This window comes from Gadus morhua, chromosome 18, assembly GCF_902167405.1.
Source record: "Gadus morhua chromosome 18, gadMor3.0, whole genome shotgun sequence".
Taxonomy (NCBI): domain Eukaryota; kingdom Metazoa; phylum Chordata; class Actinopteri; order Gadiformes; family Gadidae; genus Gadus; species Gadus morhua.
The window spans coordinates 17,307,550-17,328,748 of record NC_044065.1 but is presented as its reverse complement, the minus strand read 5'-3'; the positions used below and the strand labels follow the sequence as shown (position 1 = coordinate 17,328,748).

The 21,199-nt window shown below is 45.6% G+C and overlaps 1 protein-coding gene across 9 annotated transcripts in view; it reads right to left on the bottom strand.

Moving 5' to 3' along the window:
• Positions 1–21,199, bottom strand: part of plce1 (phospholipase C, epsilon 1) — an 86,173-nt gene that overhangs the window by 40,096 nt on the left and 24,878 nt on the right. For 8 of the 9 annotated variants that reach the window (XR_003973825.1, XM_030339913.1, XM_030339907.1 and 5 more), the window contains 4 exons: positions 12,247–12,410; positions 11,763–11,944; positions 2,089–2,264; positions 487–654 (listed from right to left, as the gene is read on the bottom strand). Coding sequence is in view for 8 of the 9 variants with exons in the window: in XM_030339913.1 (XP_030195773.1) it covers positions 487–654; positions 2,089–2,264; positions 11,763–11,944; positions 12,247–12,410 (690 nt within the window). In the remaining variant the exon portion in view is untranslated. Of the gene's footprint in view, positions 1–486; positions 655–2,088; positions 2,265–7,127; positions 7,312–11,762; positions 11,945–12,246; positions 12,411–21,199 lie in introns of those variants that run through there. The other variant, XM_030339914.1, reaches the window with a different exon arrangement.

The following is a 21,199-nucleotide window of genomic DNA, read 5'->3' as shown; positions in this document are numbered from 1 at the left end:
TGCCAATGTTGTTATCAATAAAAAATCATTTGCACAAGGCAAGCCGATGCACTTTACCATGTTGATAAGAGAATTAAAATGAGAAGAATTATGGGACAAAAAAATCAAGGGATATTTAGCATAGAAAAATAATTTGTGATTAATTGCGATTAATCGTGAGTTAACTATGACATTAATGCGATTAATCACGATTAAATATTTTAATCGCTTGACAGCTCTAATTATTATTGATTGACATATTACAGACATCTCTCCTACCCTGAAGCAATCTAGAATGAGGTTTAGATACGAGCTCATCTTCAGATGATGCTCTTTCCCCTCACTCTCGTGCTCAAATAGAAATACAAAAATACAAATGCTTGGTATGGGTAATGTACATTTCCATTTCCCAAGCACATAGAAGTATGAAAAATATGAAAATAATGAATAAATTGTTTAAATATAATCCAATACCATATGGATACACACTCATTCCCCCGCCCTCACCTCGTTGAAGCGGGCCACCAGGTCCTCCACGGCGTTGCGTCGCTGAGCATTGTGGGTAGAGGAGGGCGGGCCCGACAGGGAGGCCTTGAGGCTGGGGTGACGCTTGGTCTGACCCTCAGTACCCCCCAGATCCCGGGTCAGGAAACACAGGTAGTCCAGCGGAAACACCTGGAGGAATGGGGATCGGATAAATGAATGAACCAATGATGGACGCATGGAATCATTAATGGATTCATTAATGGATCCATTAATGATGGAAGGTGTCCTTATACAACCCCCAGTCTAAATGTGGGGCGGTTCAGTCAACCTGAGCTTTATTTAACCCTTTTATTGAACTCATCGACTACAGCACAGTGTTGGTTGCGTATCAGTTGGTGGATTTGTGAGTGCAAATGTGTGTTTGTGTTGTGCGTGCATAACAAGACTGGTTATAGGATGAGTTATGGCCAAGGATGTAACCTAATAGGCATTGGGGGGGGGGGGGGGGGGGGGTGCATAGACTGTGAGATCTGAACCCTTGTGGGGGTATGTGAACCCAGGAGGAGTTGAATATAGGCGGCAGCGTCTGGCTCTACACTTCATTGCCTGTCTATACTCATGTAGTGTATAGGAAGATATGTTTTGCATGCTCTTTTCAATGTTTGTATATTTCTTTTTCATTAATACACAGGATCAGATGTTATAATCCCTTGTGCCAAAATCCAAGGAAAACACATATTCAGAAGCCCTTGTCCACACCAACCTTATAAGCACGCTGGCTACTGAGCTACCAACGAAAGGTGAAAAACACGAGACGACTAGCCCAACTAACAGCAGTAAATACAGCAGTTAGCAGTAAGCTGTAATTATTTTACCGTCCTGCAATTCTGTGCTGTGACGCCCGTGTTTCCCGTCTAGGATTATTCGAGTTTATCGTTGCACTATTTCATTTGCTTGATCGTTCCACGTTATTGTATCTAATTATCCATTTCATTCTGAAATGTTATTAGTATTGATGCGCACACACACACACACACACACACACACACACACACACACACACACACACACACACACACACACACACACACACACACACACACACACACACACACACACACACACACACACACACACACACACACAGAGGACGTCCGGCCCCCAGTGCTGCTGGAGTGACTCAGGCCACCAACGTATTATTATGCATCGAATTCAAATGAATTAACAACGGATGAAGACACTACACTCGAGTATTTAATCGAGCATTTAATCATGTATATAAAATATAAATAAATATAGATAAAATTGTTCTATCTATATATATATATATATATATATATATATATATATATATACACGTTTTTCAGAGTTCAAAGTTTGGACTTTCAATAAATATAAATAATATGTGTCTCCACACTGAACCTCAACGGTTTTGACAAGTTGACCAGAGAGCAATGAAAGAGATGGCTTTGACATAATTACGACCAAAATATCATCTTTCACGTGTCTCTGAACTAAATTATGTTGCGTCTGTTCTCAGGTGCAAAAATATATTTGAATATATTTGAATATTTTGAGTGTCTCCAGGCGGTGTAATCGGGCAGGGGGCCCCGGGGCCCTCACCCTCTGGTACAGCTCCTGCTCCTGCTGGGTCAGGATGCAGGCGATCTCTTCGGGGAACTGGGCCAGGGACCGCAGGTCTGACAGCTCCCTGCTGATGGCCCCCGCTACCACAGGGGCCGGCGTCGCCACGCCGACGCCCCCGCTGCCCCCCGTCGTGCTGCCGGAGACCTGGCGCTCTAAGGGGGGGGGGGAATAAAAAAAATGACATTTACATGGTTTGTTTATATTTGATTTTCATTTGATATAAATAGATATTTATTTATTTATTTATTAACATTTCAAATAAGTTAATAATTTCTGATCCTCCGGGGAAAAAAACAACCTTTCAGAGAGGCTGTATTGAAACTCTTCTGGAAAGTCAGGCATCGCCCTGTCTGCCATGCAACCTCCCAGTTATGATCCAAGTTCACCATCTCTCAATCGGCTCTCGATCCAATTGACTTAATCAACTATAAAAGGCAGGCAGAAGTGTGTTCTGCTGTGGAGCAAGTGGCCTTCCATATATCTGGTTAACCATAGGAAATGTAAGTGCATTGAGTTTTGCAATAGTATGGCACTTCCTGGCACTTTGTTTGATTGTATGGTTCCTCTGTATGCCTCATGTATTGGTGCAGTGCTTCGTATCAACTACGCCCGCTAAGGGACTACAGATGAAAATGAGCTTGTAGATATCTCTAGTGCGACAGAGAAATAAATATAAATAATGGCAATGATAAGTTTGAACTACAGAATAAGTCAGTGTTCTAACCGGGTTGAATGCTGACGCAATGGTTGTGGAGTGCTGTCTGAGGTAGGCTGATATCTCTGAGTAAGAAAATGTAGATATCAATCCCCAACGCAATTGCACAGAAAACAAGACGGACACAGAAAAAAATTGAAATCCCTTCAAAACATTTGGTTGCGCTTTTAACTATTTTGACTTTTTAGAAGATAAAGCCGATCGAGGGCTATGAGTAATTTGTTCTGGGTACTAGCCAGTTGAATACCCACAGGTCTGGAAAACATACAATGGAAATGATGAAATACCAGGCATTGGACACACTCCTTCTGCTTATTGTCAACTGTCACACTACATATAGGCAAACACACACACACACACACACACACACGCACACACGCACACTCCCTCCCTCAAACATACATACACACACTCCCTCAAATGCAAACAGATACACACACACACACACTCCCTTTAAAATGTGCACACACACTTCATAATGTACTGGGCAACCCTTGAGATGTGCTACAGGTAACCATGGTAACAAGTAACCGCTCAACAGGCAGAAAAAAAACACGCTTATTTACACACTTTGATTTATAGATCCGGCCCCCCGTCTCCTGTAATGAACTTGCGGTGTGTGTGCACATGTGTGAGTGTGTGTCTTCAAGGATTCGGCCGGTTTGTTAAGACCCCAGGTTAATTGTTGACACGGTCTATGACGAGATGTAAATACGCTGGCATTTTTGTTTGACTCACCTTCTCTGGCGGTGGAAGGCAGTTGGCCCTCCATTGACACCCACTATATCCCAAGCGAGCGTTCGGCAGCTTTATCTTTGCGTCGTTCAACCAAAACAAGCGCATACAAACTGCACTGGCTGTATTCTCCAACAGTGTCCACAAACAAAACAAATCCACAAGTTTAAATCCTGTGTTTACACCTCACTGCACACGCTTATGGACTTAGAGGCCGAGGCGCAGAGCGAGAATTCTGTGTGAAGAAAGGGGCTGTTCATAATTCGGAATCATATCACACGGCCTCAAACGCTGCCACTATCTTCACACAGAACGCCTGCCCCCCCCACCCCCAAACCCCATCATCTGTTCAAGACAAGTTCCTCCTTTGATATGGAGATCAGCCAGCCTTTAAAATACGGTCATAATAACCAAATATTCAAACGGCGGTTCATTAACCCTCAATGTATTCTCCAGCCTTCAAGCGGAGACCACATGACGCAACAGACATCCGCTGAGGACAGCGAGATAATGGAGGAAGTACCAATCACAATATCTGCACAAGGATATGCACAAGGGCAGACAGAGAGTGGAGTGGATTGATGCCCTCTATCTTATCCATTCACTAGTCGCAATAGTCATCGAGCTGACCTAAGCGACTTTAGATTGAGTGAATTCAGATAGATTCATTCCTACGTTCATATATCAGGGCATCTTGCTCATGGATGGTAGGCGGACATTGGGGTTTGAACCTAGTACCATTTGGACTGGGACCTTTTGGATCCCCCCCACCTTTCTGAGTGTCTAGTTGCTGTCTTGGATCAAGCGAGATGTGGGAGTTAAGAGCTTCATGACTGGGTCTGCAGCCCGGGCAGATAAGGCCCGTGCACCCCAGACGTGTTGCTCCACTCCCGGCTATAAAACGCTGTGAGTCATCCTTACGCCCGGTCAAACAATCAGGCCGACATTCATCATCATTAAAGTCTTCTCTTAATTTACTCAAGTGTTCTTTTTTTATGGCAATTTATTGTTAATCTCATTTGAACTTCTCCAACGGATAGGTAATCTCTCTTCATTCTTAACTCGTTACTCAGTGGAGACGTTCAGACTGCATCGTAGAGGGAGACTTTCCCTTCTTTGACTTTCACTTCTTTTGGAATCTGCTTCTTAATGAATAAAGCTATGGTTGTTGAATGTGTGTTGTCCTGTTGGGAAGTTGACGGCTCCCTGCTAGTGAGAGAGACAGGGATCTGCTAGGTGAGAGGAAGGGAAACGCTTAGCGTCCACTTGGGGCCAACCTGGATGCATGTGCACGCGTGCTTCAGCACTCATCTTTATGCATGACCATGACCCATCTGCATGCACTACAAAGCCTCGGTGTGTGCGCGCGCGCGTGCATGCGCGCGTGCGTGCGTGCGTGTGCGTGCGTGCGTGTGTGTGCGTGTCAGAGAGCATGTACGAGGGTGAGATGGAAGGATGACAGTGAGAGAAAGAGCGATAGTGTGGTGTGGTCTGTTTAAGAAGGAGAGAGAGGCCGAGATAGAGTGCTTGCGTGTGCCTGTGTATGCACATCAGAATTTCTGTGTTTGTGTGTGTCCTAATGCATGTGTTTGTGTGTATGTGTGTGCGCATCCTCAAGTGTGTGGGTTTATGCGAGTGTCCGTGTGCTCATCCCAGTGTGTGTTAGTGTGTGTGCGTGCGCGCTCGTGTGTGCTTTCATGCGTGCTTGTCTCTCTGTGTGTGTGTGTGTGTGTGTGTGTGTGTGTGTGTGTGTGTGTGTGTGTGTGTGTGTGTGTGTGTGTGTGTGTGTGTGTGCACCTCTCTATAGTGCAAGTGATGAACCCCCTATTTCAGCTCGAATTCGGACACTGAGATCAAATCAAAAGCTGATTTTACCTTTACTACCCCTTTAATGGCGCTGTGATTTTGAGCGGCATAAACGCACCTCGTCTCTGGGTCTCACACACTTTACTCTGGACGAACACAGGATACACGGCCCACAGGAGACCTCTTTAATACAGGTCCTACACACACACGCACCAACACACATATGCATATGCTCACATGCATGCCACACACACCCACAAACCCAAGCACACACACACAAAATAGGCTTGTTTAAAGCAGTGAGGCAGGTGCAGCACAAACAGCGCTGGAAACAGCGCTGGATGTACTGTCTGTTACATTTCATTGGAAACATTATTATTATTTATTTTTTTATATTCTAATTAAATAGAAGCTGTTCATGCTATCGTTTTCACATGTTTTACTACCTTGGATATAGAATGTGGTGGAATCACTAATTCATTATTATTATTATCCAGTTCACATCAAGAAGAAAGTGTGAAAGGATTAATACATGTAGTGATTAATATCAGGAGACCAGAGAACACGCATGCGTGTGCACACACACACACACACACACCACACACACACACACACACACACACACACACCACACACACACACACACACACACACACATCCTTAAGCAATGAACCAACAACAAGCAAGCAATGAGAGTATTCACTAACAAGCTTACTCAAACACACAGAATTTGGTGTGTGTGTCTGTGTGTGTGCATATGTTTGTCTGAGGTTGATGACTGATTGAAAAGACGGCAGGAAATGGACCAGAAATTGAACCTGAAATATCTAACTAATCGCACACCACACAAACAGAAAACACACTCGCACGCAGAGTTTATCCTGGACTACATAAATCCCCTGTCGTGGTACTAAGAGCACGGATCAACAGGCATCAAAGAACACAAATGCACCACATGTTCCTTCGACCCCACGGACCAAGAATGGAACAGACACATTGTAGGGGAGAAGACCCTCACGTCAAAACAAAACAAATGCAGAAAACTGTGTTGACATCACCCCACCATCCCTTCCTTCTTTTACGTTGCACAACACAAACCTGTGAAATGTTTTAACGCGAGACGTCGGCAGGTCTCAGTTTGAAAGATAGCTGGGGGGGGAAAAAACGGAAACAGAGCCAGACAGACTGCGATTCCACTTTCACATTTACAACGTCAAATTCAAAAAACGAGCCGTGATCTCAGTTTTGTTGTGTTGGTCGTGTTGGAACCCCCCCCAACCGACTCTCTGTCAAACTTCAGCCTGCTTGAGACACGTTCACAACCACACATCCCAGCCTCAGGCGCTCAGTCGCTCGGTTACACACACACACACACACACACACGGCTAGCTCTCAGCCTCCACACGCCGGCCGCGGGACCCGGCTCGCCGTCCAGTCCGCAGAGAAAACACACAGCCCACACCACACACACATCGCACACACACAGACCCCGATCTGCACAGCTCACACATGTCCGACTCCCCCGAGGGGTGGAGACAACTTAACGCACGCTAGAGTACAGCACGCACACAACACACACGACGCAGCCACACACACACGGCTAACTTTAACCCCTGTCATCTGGAAAGCAGACACCGCTGCTCCCAATGAGGTTTCTCCCCTTTAGCCCCCTCTCTGTCGGGCAGTAGCGGAGATAGAGTGTTGAAGACGAGGCTACAGGGGGGGGGGGGGGGAGGGGGGGGGGGCAGGGGTTACTCACTGCCGAGCTTGAGGTCTTGGTCTCTGTGGGAGGGCTTCATCATGTCTCCCTCGCAGATTAAGTCCAAGTGGTCCGGTCAGCGGTAGACCGCTCTTGGAACTGGGAGATCGCACAACGGCCAGCGCGAGAGAGGGAACCGGGGAGACACATTTCAGCCGACACCCCCCCCCCCCCCCCCCCCGCCTCCCCACACATACACACACCCACACCTTCTCCCCCCTGATCCAAGCACTGTGCTGTCTCTAGCAGCCTCCCTCTCTCTCTCTCTCTCTCTTCTCTCTCTCTCTCAATAATTTCTGTCTCGCCCTTCCTGAACCTGTATGTCTCAATAATTTCTGTATCTCTCTCTCTCTCTCTACCTGTATCCTGTATGTCTCAATAATTTCTGTCTCCCATGTTATCTAAGAGACCTTCACCCTCTCTCTCTAATACTCTCTTTGTACCTCTCTCCCTTACCCTCAAGTCTCTCTCACTCAGTTTGTACTGCTCTCTCCCTTCCTCTCCGCTCTCTCTCTCCCATAGTTGGTACCTCTATTGCCCTCCCCTCTCCTACCTCCCACTTCCTCAATCAATTTCTCTCTCTCTCTCTCTCTCTCTCTCTCTCTCTCTCTCTCTCTCTCTCTCTCTCTCTCTCTCTCTCTCTCTCTCTCTTCTCTCTCTCCTCTCTCTCTCTCCTCTCCTCTCTCTCTCTCTCTTCTCTCTCTCTTCTCTTCCTCTCACAACCCTATATGCTACAGTTAGACCGCCCAGCTGCATTCACACGTGCACACAGCATGCACGTGCACACACACAATGTTTGATCCTTGAAACCCACACAAGCAAACTAATGCATGAACACACATATGCATACACACACAGACACACACATATATTCATGGAAATGGAAATGTGTGTAAATGACACACAGTATAAATAATCTCCTTTGAAGAATAGATTGGTGTGGGGCAGTTACTCCCGCCTCCTCAGGGCAATGCTTTGTGGGAAAAAGGAAGCAATCTCTAACTGATATTTTAGAAATGCTTTTTTTCATATTTTAGAAATGCATTAGAAATTGTCAATTGAGGCCTAATTTTTAAATTGTGAAGTTGAAGTATTCTTTGAGATGGTTAAGTTTAGGTATTAGATGGAAGGTTAAAGTTATGGTTATGGTCAAGTTTAGGATTGAGAGGGTTACGTTTCAGTAAAATATCTGTAACAGCATGATCTCATAATGAAAACCAGGGATAAGGAAGGAATATGAGGATTACATGTATGAACAGTTCCTAGAAACACATTCACACACACCACACACACACACACACACACACCACACACACACACACACACACACACACACACACACACACACACACACACACACACACACACACACACACACACACACAAAAAGTATTTATTGAAATATGAGGTCCAGCTGACCGACCCCGAACAAACAGGAGTCACTGTTCCAACACACACAGACAGAAACACACACACACACACCACCTCTATACAAACCCTTCCTCTCACTCCCCTACTGCCGCATCTCCTTGACCTCTGACCTGCCCAGTACACGTCTGTTGACAACCAATCCGGTCGTCTCTCACCTCCGACAAACTTCCCCTGCTTTACGGGACTCAAGCGTTTCCCCGTAAAAAACACATGCACACCATCATTGTTCAGCGTGCACGCTGAACAATGATGGTGTGTATTTGTTTTTTTGCCATAACGGTGCACGTAACCGTGCACGCTGAACCCAAAGGCATGTTGGGAAAGCATTCTGGTGCACACTAGCAACGTTAAAACCCTCAAAATACCCCGGGATTCCACCCCTAATCCGCTAAAGCATTTGGCCCACACGGCCTCGTGCACACACACACACACACACACACACACACACACACACACACACACACACACACACACACACACACACGGCTTCCAGTCAGCGTGCACACACTCACGTGCACGTTCATGTATGCGCAGCATTTGTGCCAGGCCTGCGTGCATTGTGGGTACATTGATACGGTTAGAAATACATGCGACACACATGCGGATGGTGTGCATGCGTTGCACCAGTCTGTGCGGTGCATTTGTGCAACGCACAGCACGGGGCCATGACCCATATCCACAGTAGAGTTTAGCATAGTAGCATAACCGCTTGACCTAACTAGGTAAACTAGGTAATGCTAGGTCAGGGGTTATGTTCTTCTATGATATCCTGTGGATAACCTGTGATTTTGAAATTAAAAAGGAAAAGCTTGTGATAACTCTGATCGAAGCCCCCACAAAAGACAAATAATTAATAAAAACAAAGAAATCCCATTTCTTTGAAGCGCCGCAGAAACCAGTGAAACAAAAGCCAGAGGAACTATCACCATATATGGTCATAGAACAATAACCATCCCCTGCCAAGGCCGTTATAACAAAATGGCCCCTGATACAATTGAACTGTCCTCAATGGAAACTGATACGCTCTCCCAGACTGAACGGAGACGCACACAACTGTTAAAACCCCCTTTATTTGTTTCTTTCTAAGTGGGCCGTTACCTAGCCAATAAACTCATATTCTAGACTGAAAACGGGGGTTTGTCCCCGGGCCTATGCCCTGTATGGCGGCCCTCAGCTCCTGGGAAGTTATGGATGTGTTTAATAACAGAGATCCAATAAAGGGCATCTTCCTCTATCTTCTATCCATCTCCTTTCCCAAGGTGAGGTGCCTGTTTAAAGGGCTGCTGACTTTATGGTAGACATCAAACGGTGGACTCCAACACGTCTTGGCCCCCCAGGGGACCGTGGGGAGTGTGTTGGGGAGGAGTGAGTTGCAGAGTTATCTGGGTTTGACGGCCGCTTGGTTCCCGGCAGAGAGGCAGGTGGAGTTCATCCCACTTAATGAATTCAGTCACCCACACAGATATAGACAGGCTCAGAGTGTGTGTGTCCCTACGTATGTGCGTGTGTGTACGTGCGTGTGCATGTGCGTGCGCGTGTGTGTGTGTGTGTGTGTGTGTGTGTGTGTGTGTGTGCATGTGCGTGTGCGTGTGTGTGCGTGTGTGTGTACAGAGCCAGTAGATAATGGACTGAATCACACACGCATGCAAAATGCTGGCAGCAGAATTGTTAAACAACCATAGGAGTTGAGAGATACAGAGAGAGGGGGCAGCTTACCAGAAACAAAGGTTTCCTAGATAAGTTGAGACCAATTTAATATAATTGACAGGCAACTACAACAATGATGTCATCACGCAGGCCTGAGCCCGGCGGAAACTGGCAAACACATGTTGCTGCGACTCCTAATCAGAACTACACAGAACGTAAGAACAGAAGAACGGACATGTCCTTATTCAAAGAAGAAAGAAAGAGGAGGCAGGAGAGGAAAGAAAGATATAGAAATGTGAAGGAAAGCATTATTCTAATACCCCTTTCTCCCTCAAGAAGCAGGGTCAAACAAACAGCACAAAGATATACATAACAAACCATATATTTGTACCAGTGAATATAATTTCTCCTGAAAAAGACAGACAACGTCGTCAGCTTGTCTGCTAAAACCGAATGTCAGAACCGTGTGTGTGTGTGTGTGTGTGTGTGTGTGTGTGTGTGTGTGTGTGGTGTGTGTGTGTGTGTGTGTGTGGTGTGTGTGTGTGTGTGTGTGTGTGTGTGTGTGTGTGTGTGTGTGAGGTTGATGACTGATTGAAAAGATGTCAGGAAATGAACCAAAAAAAAGAAGAAAGCTAGAGAAAAACACAGGCAGTCACTTGAGTCACGAGAGCAGACGAGGCCACCAGAACGCTGATGAGAAACACACAGAGCTGGCCCTCGTCCATCCCTCTATCTCTCCATCCCTCTACTCCAAGGCCTCTCCGGGGATTCACAATCCCTTAGTTACAAAAGAAATATCAACTGAGAAGTGTCAGGGGAAAATGATCCACTGGAGGTGATCACCAGGAAAGTATGAACTGAAAAATATCAAACTGAAAAATATAAACCAAATAGGAGAGAATGGCGTGAGTTTCCACACGATTCTTTCTCTTTGCTTTGACTAAACTCTCCAGACAATGTTACCCCTGCCGACTCATGTCGGAGAAACATTGACTGATAAATCAAAGCGTGACGTTAAGTACACACATTCCGGGGTAAAGTTCAAGAACAAAGAGCGGGAATTACTGAGTGGGGGAGCGCTCGCGTTGAGCCGTCACAATGTCACTCATTCAAAGAGACATAGCGGTTGTGATTGGCCGGCTGATATCACTGTTATCAGTACAGGGAGTGACATCATTCACCTGGCACCAGATTGAACCAACAAATTACAAATCCAACGGCTGTTTTCGCTGCTGTACACATTGATGATAACACTATGTTGATTACTCGTTACGGAATTATATTAATGAAATAACTTGTTTGTACAGCAATTTCAAAATCAATAAAGCTGTGTGCTGTAAAGTTGAAATAATGTTGAAAATAGAAAGCTGAAAAAAACACAAATGTAGAAACAAACCCACACACAAATACATGTGCGTACAGGTTCAGAGATACACACACACACCACACACACACACACACACACACACACACACACACACACACACACACACACACACACACACACACACACACACACACACACACACACACACAGGCCCCCCAAGTGCTCCCTACCTTTGAGCATGATGTGGGTGCTGCACCCCAGGGCCGTGGGGCTGGATGAGGAAGAGGAGGAGCTGAAGGAGGAGGAGGAGGAGGAGGTGGAGGAGCGAGAGCACAGGGCGGACGTGGCCTCCAGCAGCGCTCCACCCAGCAGGCTGCTCAACGCCGTGTGCTGGCCCACCGCACGGTACCACCTGACACACACACACACACACACGATGACTCCTATTACATGAGCCTCAGTCTCAGTGGAAGTGAAGTAGACCCCACAGTGCATGTCAAGGCTGGGAGGAGAAATGTGCCTCATGTGTTCTACAAATTGTGTGTTCTACAAATTGTATCTAAAATATTAAAGACAAAGTGGCAGAAGTGGAGTTTATTCTGTAGTGTGATGGAAGAATAATCATCATTGTAGCTGTGTGTCAATGTATAGGTGTGTACATTCAAGGAGCAGCTCATTGGTTAAAGCAACCACAACTACAACAAGACCACTGACCTGGGCGACTCTTCTGGGCCTAACGTGGAGCCGAGGCCCAGGCCTGGGAGCTCAGGTGATGGCCTAGCCCCACGAGGAGGCCTGCAGCCAGGGCAGGCCAGCAGCAGTTTCCTGGCGGGGTGGAGAAGGTGGTGCTCCTCTAAGGGCTGCACATTTTTCAATACCTGTAGGACAAGGGACACTTCAGATTAGAAACAGCCAAGATAAGTGTTTTATGTGTGTGTGTGTGTGTGCGCGTGTGCGTGTGCGTGTGGGTGTGTGTGTGTGTGTGTGGTGTGTGTGTCATGTGGAAGATATTTCTTGGAAAATATAAGAAATTTGTTGAGCATGACAGTTTGATGTGTAATATGTGTCTGTATGGAAAATATTGAGGAACTAATCGCAGTATGTATCATTTACGTGACATATTCCTGTCCATGCTCTTGCATGAGTGCAAACCCAATAAAAGTTAAACATCTAAAATGTATTTTTGCCAATTGGCTTGAAAGGTCGGCTTCTTTAGACAATGAGCCACCATTGTACAAAGTTTGGTTCAAATCCGTACCAAAAGAAAAAAACTCTTGAAGCAAAGACAAAAAGCACTTCCGAGACCGGCGAGCCGCGAGTTGTTTTGGGAGCACATCAGAGTTCCGCTCTTCCTGTAAGGACCTGTGACAAACCCAACAAATGGCTTTTATTCTGGTGGTGGGCCATTAGAGGAAGGCTTTGGCGGTGGAGTAAATGGGCTGCAGAGAAGGGACTGGGGGACAGGAAATGATGTCGATGCAGGATTGCAGGTGGTGGGAAGAGGGGGGGGGGGGGGGGGGGGAGAGAGGAGCTTTAAACCGTGTCTGATGAAAATGCAATATTCTTTGGGAGACGATGACAATTGTGTTTTCATTTCTGTTGACGGGAATGGAAAATGGATCTCGGAAGAAAGAGATCAACTAACGATCCACCCCGTGGTCAGGTCCTTATCTTCTGCCTCTCCTCTTCCCCTTTCCCTTCATCCTGATATGAACTTTACCTATGATTGGTCCTTTGCTGCATTTATCCCTCTATGAATCTTTTCTCATCCTTTCTTACAATAATAATAATAATAAGACATTTGATTCATATAGTGCTCTTCTAAGTACTCTGAGTCTTCTATGACACTTTCCAGAGTGAACACAAAAATATATATCATTTAACGTATATTAGACAAATATTAAAAAGGAGGAAGGGGAGAGAAGGGAAGGAGGTGAACACCTCCAACGACGCATTAGCCTCTCCTTCACTCTCCTCTTCTCCCTCAGACCTCTTTCTCCCTCCCATTTATCTCCTTCGGTCGCTCCTTGTATCTCGCCCTGCCTCATGGTTTCCCTTTTACTCGGGCCGTGTTTTGTATTTGTTTATTACTTGTATCTATTTATTAATCGTATTGTCTCATTACTCATTCTTCCTTTGTCTCAGCCACTGGTTGCAAACATGCTTTCATGTCTTTTGTTTGCTGTTTATTCGTGTAAAGATCTTTACGAAAAACAGCTTTTGATTTGAGCTCTCTCTCTTCTCTCTCTCTCTCTCCTCTCTCTCTCTCTCTCTCTCTCTCTCTCTCTCTCTCTCTCTCTCTCTCTCTCTCTCTCTCTCTCTCTCTCTCTCTCTCTCTCTCTCTCTCTCTCTCTCTCTCTCTCTCTCTCTCTCTCTCTCATCGACAGTAGCCAGGCCCTGTGCAGGAAACCCGTCCCTGTGTTTGTGTTTGTTAATCTACGCTCGCCAGTGGACAATTCATTTAAACAGGAAGCTTATGAAGTGAGTTGCCGTTGAACTGATCAGCACGGCGATAGCCTCCATCTCCACGCCGGATTGCAGCGCGCTCCATCTCTCTCTCCCCCCCTCCCTCCCTCTCCCCCCCAAACAAGCATAAGATAGAGGAAAGAATTCTTGGCCAATACCAAGCCAAGAAAGTAGTGATGGAGAATGTGCATAAACTATGTCTCTAAATGTCTCTGCAATGTATGAATCTCAGCCACGGGACAGCCGAGTGGCTATGGCAGGGGTCCGATCCCCCTAATGCCGGCGGTCCACCTGTTGAGTCTCTGAGCCTGAGGCCGTACCCCCAGCCCACTGGGGGCTGGGCGACGACCCCCTGAGCCCCGTGGTTCCCCTCAGTCTCGGGGGGGCTGACGGACAGCGGCAGGGGCCTTACTCACCAGCCTGACTCACACTCACGCACATTAGTGTGAATTCTGGCGACCAAAACAGAGATGGAGCCGGCGCCGGCCCCGTCCGTGAGGGGAGCGTGCCGCTGAGCCCTGCCTGGCAACAGCCCCTCATTCTGGGGGGGATTATTGAGGGGGGCCCCTGGCTCCGCTGAGGGGGCCCGCTACACAGGGGCTCAGGTCTGATGGACTTTACACTGGAATGTGGATACGCACGCTCACACACACACTGTGAAACGCACACACATACACACACACTATAACAGCTAACGCATACATCATGCATACTTTTGAAGACAAACACACACCCACACTGAAACATACACTCACACATGCTTAAATAGAGACACACTCACACTCCAAAGGGAAGCAAATGCACATGCACAACAACACAGTCATACACCATTAAAAACCCACACAAAGTATTTTAACTGCCCGGCACATCATTCAGTATTTCAAGACAGAGGTCACATGATGAAGGTCACATGACACAACACAGTACAGCTGTCTCTGACACGCCGAAGTGAAAAAGCCTGTTTGTGTGTGTGTCTGTGTGTGTGTTTCTGTGTGTGTGCCGTGTATTTCAAGAGCACCAAACGTTGACTCAGGTGGGTGCTTGTGTGTGTGAATGTACTTATGTGTGTGTGTTATGCAAGGCGCGCACACACACACACACACACACACACACACACACACACACACACACACACACACACACACACACACACACACACACACACACACACACACACACACGCACACACACGTTGCCCAACTTGAGACAAACACCGAGAGATTTGAACCTAGTCTATTTTAAGAAACCGGACGAAAGGGTTACTAAGGCTATGTGTGCACGTGTGTGTGTTTGTGTGCGTGCATGTGTGTGCATGTGCTTGCTTGCATTTCAAGAGCTCGGTTTCCTTCTGTTAATTTGCTTTGAAATGTGCCGCATATTATGTACATGGGTACAGATATCAAAAGCATTATGGTCTTCATCATTGATATAGCAGTATGTGAAGGTGAATGTGAATGTGTGTGGTCATTTCAGATGACCTTTCACCTTTGAGGTCACTGGGAGAGAGTTCAGCGTTACTGCTGTCCTGGCCCCTAGCCCAGTAACACTTCATGCTGGAGTAGAGTCAGTAGAAATGGGTTTAAGGACAACATTTAGACCGAATTATAAAGTCTATCGAGATATTCCTTAAGCAATGTTTGTAAATTACCAACAGAAAGAGAATATATTTCCTAGAAACAACCTGATGGCTCGCACATACAGGCATTTATTTATGCCTTTGTTGGTTGTCTGACTAAAACCTTGTGGTACACCACAGTGTTTGTAATATCGTGATATATCAAACTAAATAAAATCGTGGTATGGAATCATATCCCAGAGTTCTTGCCAAAGCCTTGAAAATGTCACAAGAAAAACCCATGGGACGGCATGTTGGTGGTTTCAGGTCCGTCCGTCTGTCTGTCTGGTTCCCACACACCCATTGATAATGGGCACATGGAAAGAAAAGAATACAGCACGATATCCCCCAAAACAAAACATTTAAACAATGCTTCCATCGATACAATACCAGGGAAAGGCATAGAAGGAGAAGGGGTGAGAAAGGGAAGAGGAGGGGATTGAAAGGATGAAAACCAGAAGGAAGCAAAGAACGGAGGAAGAGGGAAATAAAGAACACAGAGCAGAGGAGGAGTGAAAGAGAAGGTTTAAAGGAGACCGTCACGATGGGCTATTTTCTATTAGTATATGCTACACGTGAACCTCCTAAGATGGCGCCATTTGATTAGTTCGTTATCTCGGGATATTGGGCAGTATCCCATGATTGCGATCTCATACTCGGGATATTGTTTTCATCGCAAAATGTCGCGTGACGGTCTTCTCGTCACGGTCATAAAAACAAATAAACCGCTAATAAAAACAAATAAATCCTGTCATAAAGTGTTATCTTGTTTATTTTTATTTTACTTCTAGTGTTCACGTGTAGCATATACTAAAACGATTATTCACCTCAGGCTCTGTGAATAGCCCCCTCAAACTTTGATCTCGGGGGCTATTCCCCACTATTCACCTCGCCTTCGGCGTATAATTGTTAAATATAATAGAAGAGAATAGAATAGAAGAGTAGAGAAGCTTTCATACGCAATAATTCCGGTCTTCATCATCAACTTAATCCAAAGTGAACTAATGGAGAATACAAATCCTGGAACGATGCCAACGGCAAGGGCTTTTCTGCACACTTTTCACGGACGCCGTAAAATGTCGCAACACGCATATCGGGTAGAATTCTCTTATATCAGAAGAGAACCGACTGGGACGATTCCCCTTTAAGAGAGTAACAGACGAGAAAGGAGAGGAAGGGAGGGGAAGGGGGAAAGAGGTGGAGGAAAGGAGGAATAACGAGAAGAAGAAGAGAAAGAAAGGACTTATTGACTCAAAGGAGAAAGGAGAGAAAAGGTGGGATGAAGAAGGAGGAAGAGTGACCGAAGGACCATGGCATTGTGTTCCAGGTCTGGATGTCTCCAACACTCTCAGCGCTAATGGACTCTGTGACAGGTCAAAGCGCCACTGAGCATGGTCCCCGGCCACCCAGTGTGTCGAGAAGGCCCCGGGAGCGCTGGATTCACTGCACCTCGGAAACCGGGAGGGGGGGAGCTCTCCTCAATACAGGTGTTTTATGAGCCATCTCTGGCATCTAGTGGTGTGTTGGTACACAAGCAAGACTATCAACGAATGTGCAGCATTAATAAAACACACACCCGAAACCAACACCAATACAACCACACTTTTATCCAAAGCGACTTACAACCCTTCATAAACACATTGACGGCGAAGTCAAACATGCAAGGCGACAGCCAGCTCGACGACAGCCAGGGATAGGACACCGAACAGGGATCGAACAAGCAATCTTCCGGTTACAAGTCAACCAGCTCTACCTCCTGAACTAAGCCAACAACACAAAGACACACACATGTCCACAATAGGTTAGAGTTTACAGACCTAACCGTGATGCTTTTCATGGTCCTGCTGTGATTGGTGTTTAAGTCAAACTACAATGCACTCAAGTACCCGTTACAAAATGAACCGTCTAATGAACCATCATCGATCATCGACTGCAACTTTAGTGAATTTTTACGAACAAGATCGACACACTTTCAAACAGACACATAAACACACACACACACACTCACATACACACACACTACATGCGTGCCAATGTAAATGTTCCAGCCAGAGCCTCAGGGTCCTCTCAGCAGAGCAGGGCTGTGCGGGTGTGCAGCGTGTGCATGCTGCTGGAGGGATGGCGGACTCGCTAATCTCTGCTATGCGTCTCAAACAAGGTAATGTTTGCCTTTCCTGCCTCCACGTCTGGCCTCCATCACTGCTCTGCCGATCTGTTTGTGTATGCTCCGCGAGGGAGGTGTGTGTGTGTGTGTGTGTGTGTGTGTGTGTGTGTGTGTTCCAAGAGCTGTGTTATGGTCTGTAAATTGATTGGAGCAAGCAAGTGTGTGTGTGTGTGTGTGTGTGTGTGTGTGTGTGTGTGTGTGTGTGTGTGTGTGTGTGTGTGGCCATATTCTACAAACAGAACAAATAAGATAAACAAATGACCCATGAATAACATTGTCAGTGCACTCAATAAAACTCTATTAGTTCGTTCTAGGTCTATAGAGGTATCTATATATACAGCACCTCACGGCCCTCATTTGAGACTTGATTCATTGTTATTTTCAGCGTTTGTTATTTTTTATTGTCAGCGGTTGCTGGATGGCCAATCAGGCGCATGCGTTCCCTCTCAAGCTTCCGCTGCGCTTTGGGAAATGAACCGCCAAGCCACCCGAGAGCCAATCAAACGTGTGATATCATTTGACAAATCAGAGGTTCTGCTGTGAACCCAACTGAACTCGAAGTGACACCTCTTCTTGGCATGATTCTATTACATGAAAATTAATTAAAAATAGCGTCTAGAAAAGGTTAGCTTTCTAAATCGAGGATACGTGCTTTTAAAACAATATAAATCCCCTCCCGTTCCCTGAGATCCCTGAATTGACAGGATGGTGTACCTATTTTAAGCAACAATTACAAAGTTTTCTTAATAAACTTTTTCAATAAATATGCGTTGCTTTTAACATCTATCTGAGGTATTGAAACGTGTCCAGGGCAGTGGACAGAACCTCAACAAAGAACCTCTGGAGGAAAACACTGATAAGGGTACAAAGTATGTTTCTAATATTATCTGCATATTCAAAGCCAGGGAACACGGAAAGAATGCATACTGAGAGATGGGATTACTCTTGTTATCACTGAACAAGCACGGTAGAAATGACTGCATTTTGCCGTTCACGTGGAACCTCTACTCCATATCTACAGCTTTTGTTATTTTATGACTGAACTTTCTTAATAAACTCTCTCTCCTCACACAGATCTTTTCTCTTTGGTCCGTGGCTCGGTGCCAGAAAATAACTGCCAGGGTTAGACGATTTATCTCCTGTATCAATGAAGGTAAAATATAAAATAACAACGGTAAAAGATGTATTCTAGAACTGCGCTTGTAAGTGAAAAATAAAACGAGCACCTCCGACATAACACTTTTAGGGAAACCGCATGGTTCGATATTTTGATGAGCCTACAATAAAACAAAATGTCTGGTTGCCACGGTGACCTTTAATAAACATTTCATTCCGATCAAAATGATGATAAAAATAACGATAACAGTAAGAACGAGAATCTTGTGTTGTATTTGTAAATATCTCCGGCCGAGAACAGATTTTGGATTTTATCATTAAAAAAATTTATTATTGCAATTATCACTGACAAGCATTTGATTAATAATCCGCTGCAAATATTGACAAGTGTAATATGAAAGAGGAGCGAGGAGGAGGGGAGAAGGAGCAAGGAGATACGGAAGGTATGGATGGTTGATAGAAGGAGGAACAGAGGAAAAGAGAAAGAAAAGGGAATAGAGCGAAGGAGAAGAGCGGAGAGATGAAAGGAGCGGAAGAAACAGGAGGATTATCTTCATTCCTTGATGAATTTCACAAGAAGTTGTTTCGAGCAAACACTGATTCACACTCATCACCCCCACTGTGTGTGCGTGTGCTTGTGCGTGTGCATGTGTGTGTGTGTGGACAGACGTATAGACAGACTGACAGTGAGAGCCAGTAAAAGAGACTGAGAGTGACAGAGGCAAAGGGAGTTAGTGAGTGTCAGATACAGACCTAGAGACAGAGAGGGAGGTGAGGGAACAATAGGACAGATTAAATACCAACAAATAACGAGGAGTAAGAACGGACAGAGCCTTATAGCGCAGGAGAGAAGGGAGGAAAGAGAGAGAGAGAGAGAGAGAGAGAGAGAGAGAGAGAGAGAGAGAGAGAGAGAGAGAGAGAGAGAGAGAGAGAGAGAGAGAGAGAGAGAGAGAGAGAGAGAGAGAGAGAGAGAGAGAGAGAGAGAGAGAGAGAGAGAGAGAGAGAGAGAGGAGAGAGAGAGCAACCTGGAACCCATTACAGCCAGAACCTTTGGGACCACCCCCCCACCCCCCTAATCTGAGGTCCAGTTCTCATGATGTCATACACCAGCCAGGTCGGCCACAGTGTGACAAACATAGAACACACACGCACACACACACACACACACACACACACACACACACACACACACACACACACACACACACACACACACACACACACACACACACACACACCAACATCCATTGACTCCGTCAGGGCTTGATAAGAAGGTTGATGAATGACTTACACCACCAAAGTGCAACTGAAACAAGAAAAAACATCCTAAACTTTTCTTTCTCATAGTGGTTGTTTATGTGTGTTTGTGGAACGGGGAAGCCATCATGTATCCATTGTCATTAAGAGTAGAGTCATTCCTGTCATGTCCTGACCTATTTCTTAACCATCAATCTCCTTCACTTTAAGAAGAACTCAGTTTCATTTTAAAAAATCTCAATCCCCAATGACTTGTACATTGCGCTGAGCTAGCTCTCAAGACTAGCACACGGCTTCTGATTATACACTTACGATTAAACACGCAAACGCCTCAAGGGATTTAAGTGCTGCTAGCATGGCCACTTGTCCTGCGCTGCTAGATGAGAATCCACAAAACGTCCTGCTTTCTGGTACAGGAGATGTGTTAAGAGCAAGTTCAGCAGAAAGATATTCCTAGCAAGCTAACTAACAGAATCAACTAACTAACTAACTAAGCATCAACTAACTAAGCATCAAAGAAATATTAACAGAAATACTAAGAAACACATTCTCTTCAGCTTTTGAAAAAAGGAGAGAGCATATCATTTATTTTAATTGAGTGTCCAAAAAAAACAACTGTGGACACATTCACTCAATAAATGATGTTATGTGCTTCAATAAACTTTTACGTGCAGGAAATATCCCTTCTCCCTTCTAAGAGTCTTGAAGCCCAACGCAAAGCACTCCATACGTTTTACACCTGCCTCCAAATAAACACACCAACAATGAAATAACTACATTTGGAAACCACAAGGATCCTGACGGCTTCAAGAACATAAATGTCTGCATGAAATAACGTAAACAAGACAGAGGACAGCGGCATTTACTTACAGAGAGACGGCAAAAGTTGATCTATGGGAGAGGAGAAAAACACAGCTTCACTCTAATAGGTCTCAGTTAGTATACACACACTGGACTCAACTGGAGGGAGCGGAGGAGAGAGAGAGAGGGGGGGAGAGGGGCGAGAGAGAGAAAGCACACATGCCCAGGACAGAGGAGAGAGAGGATGG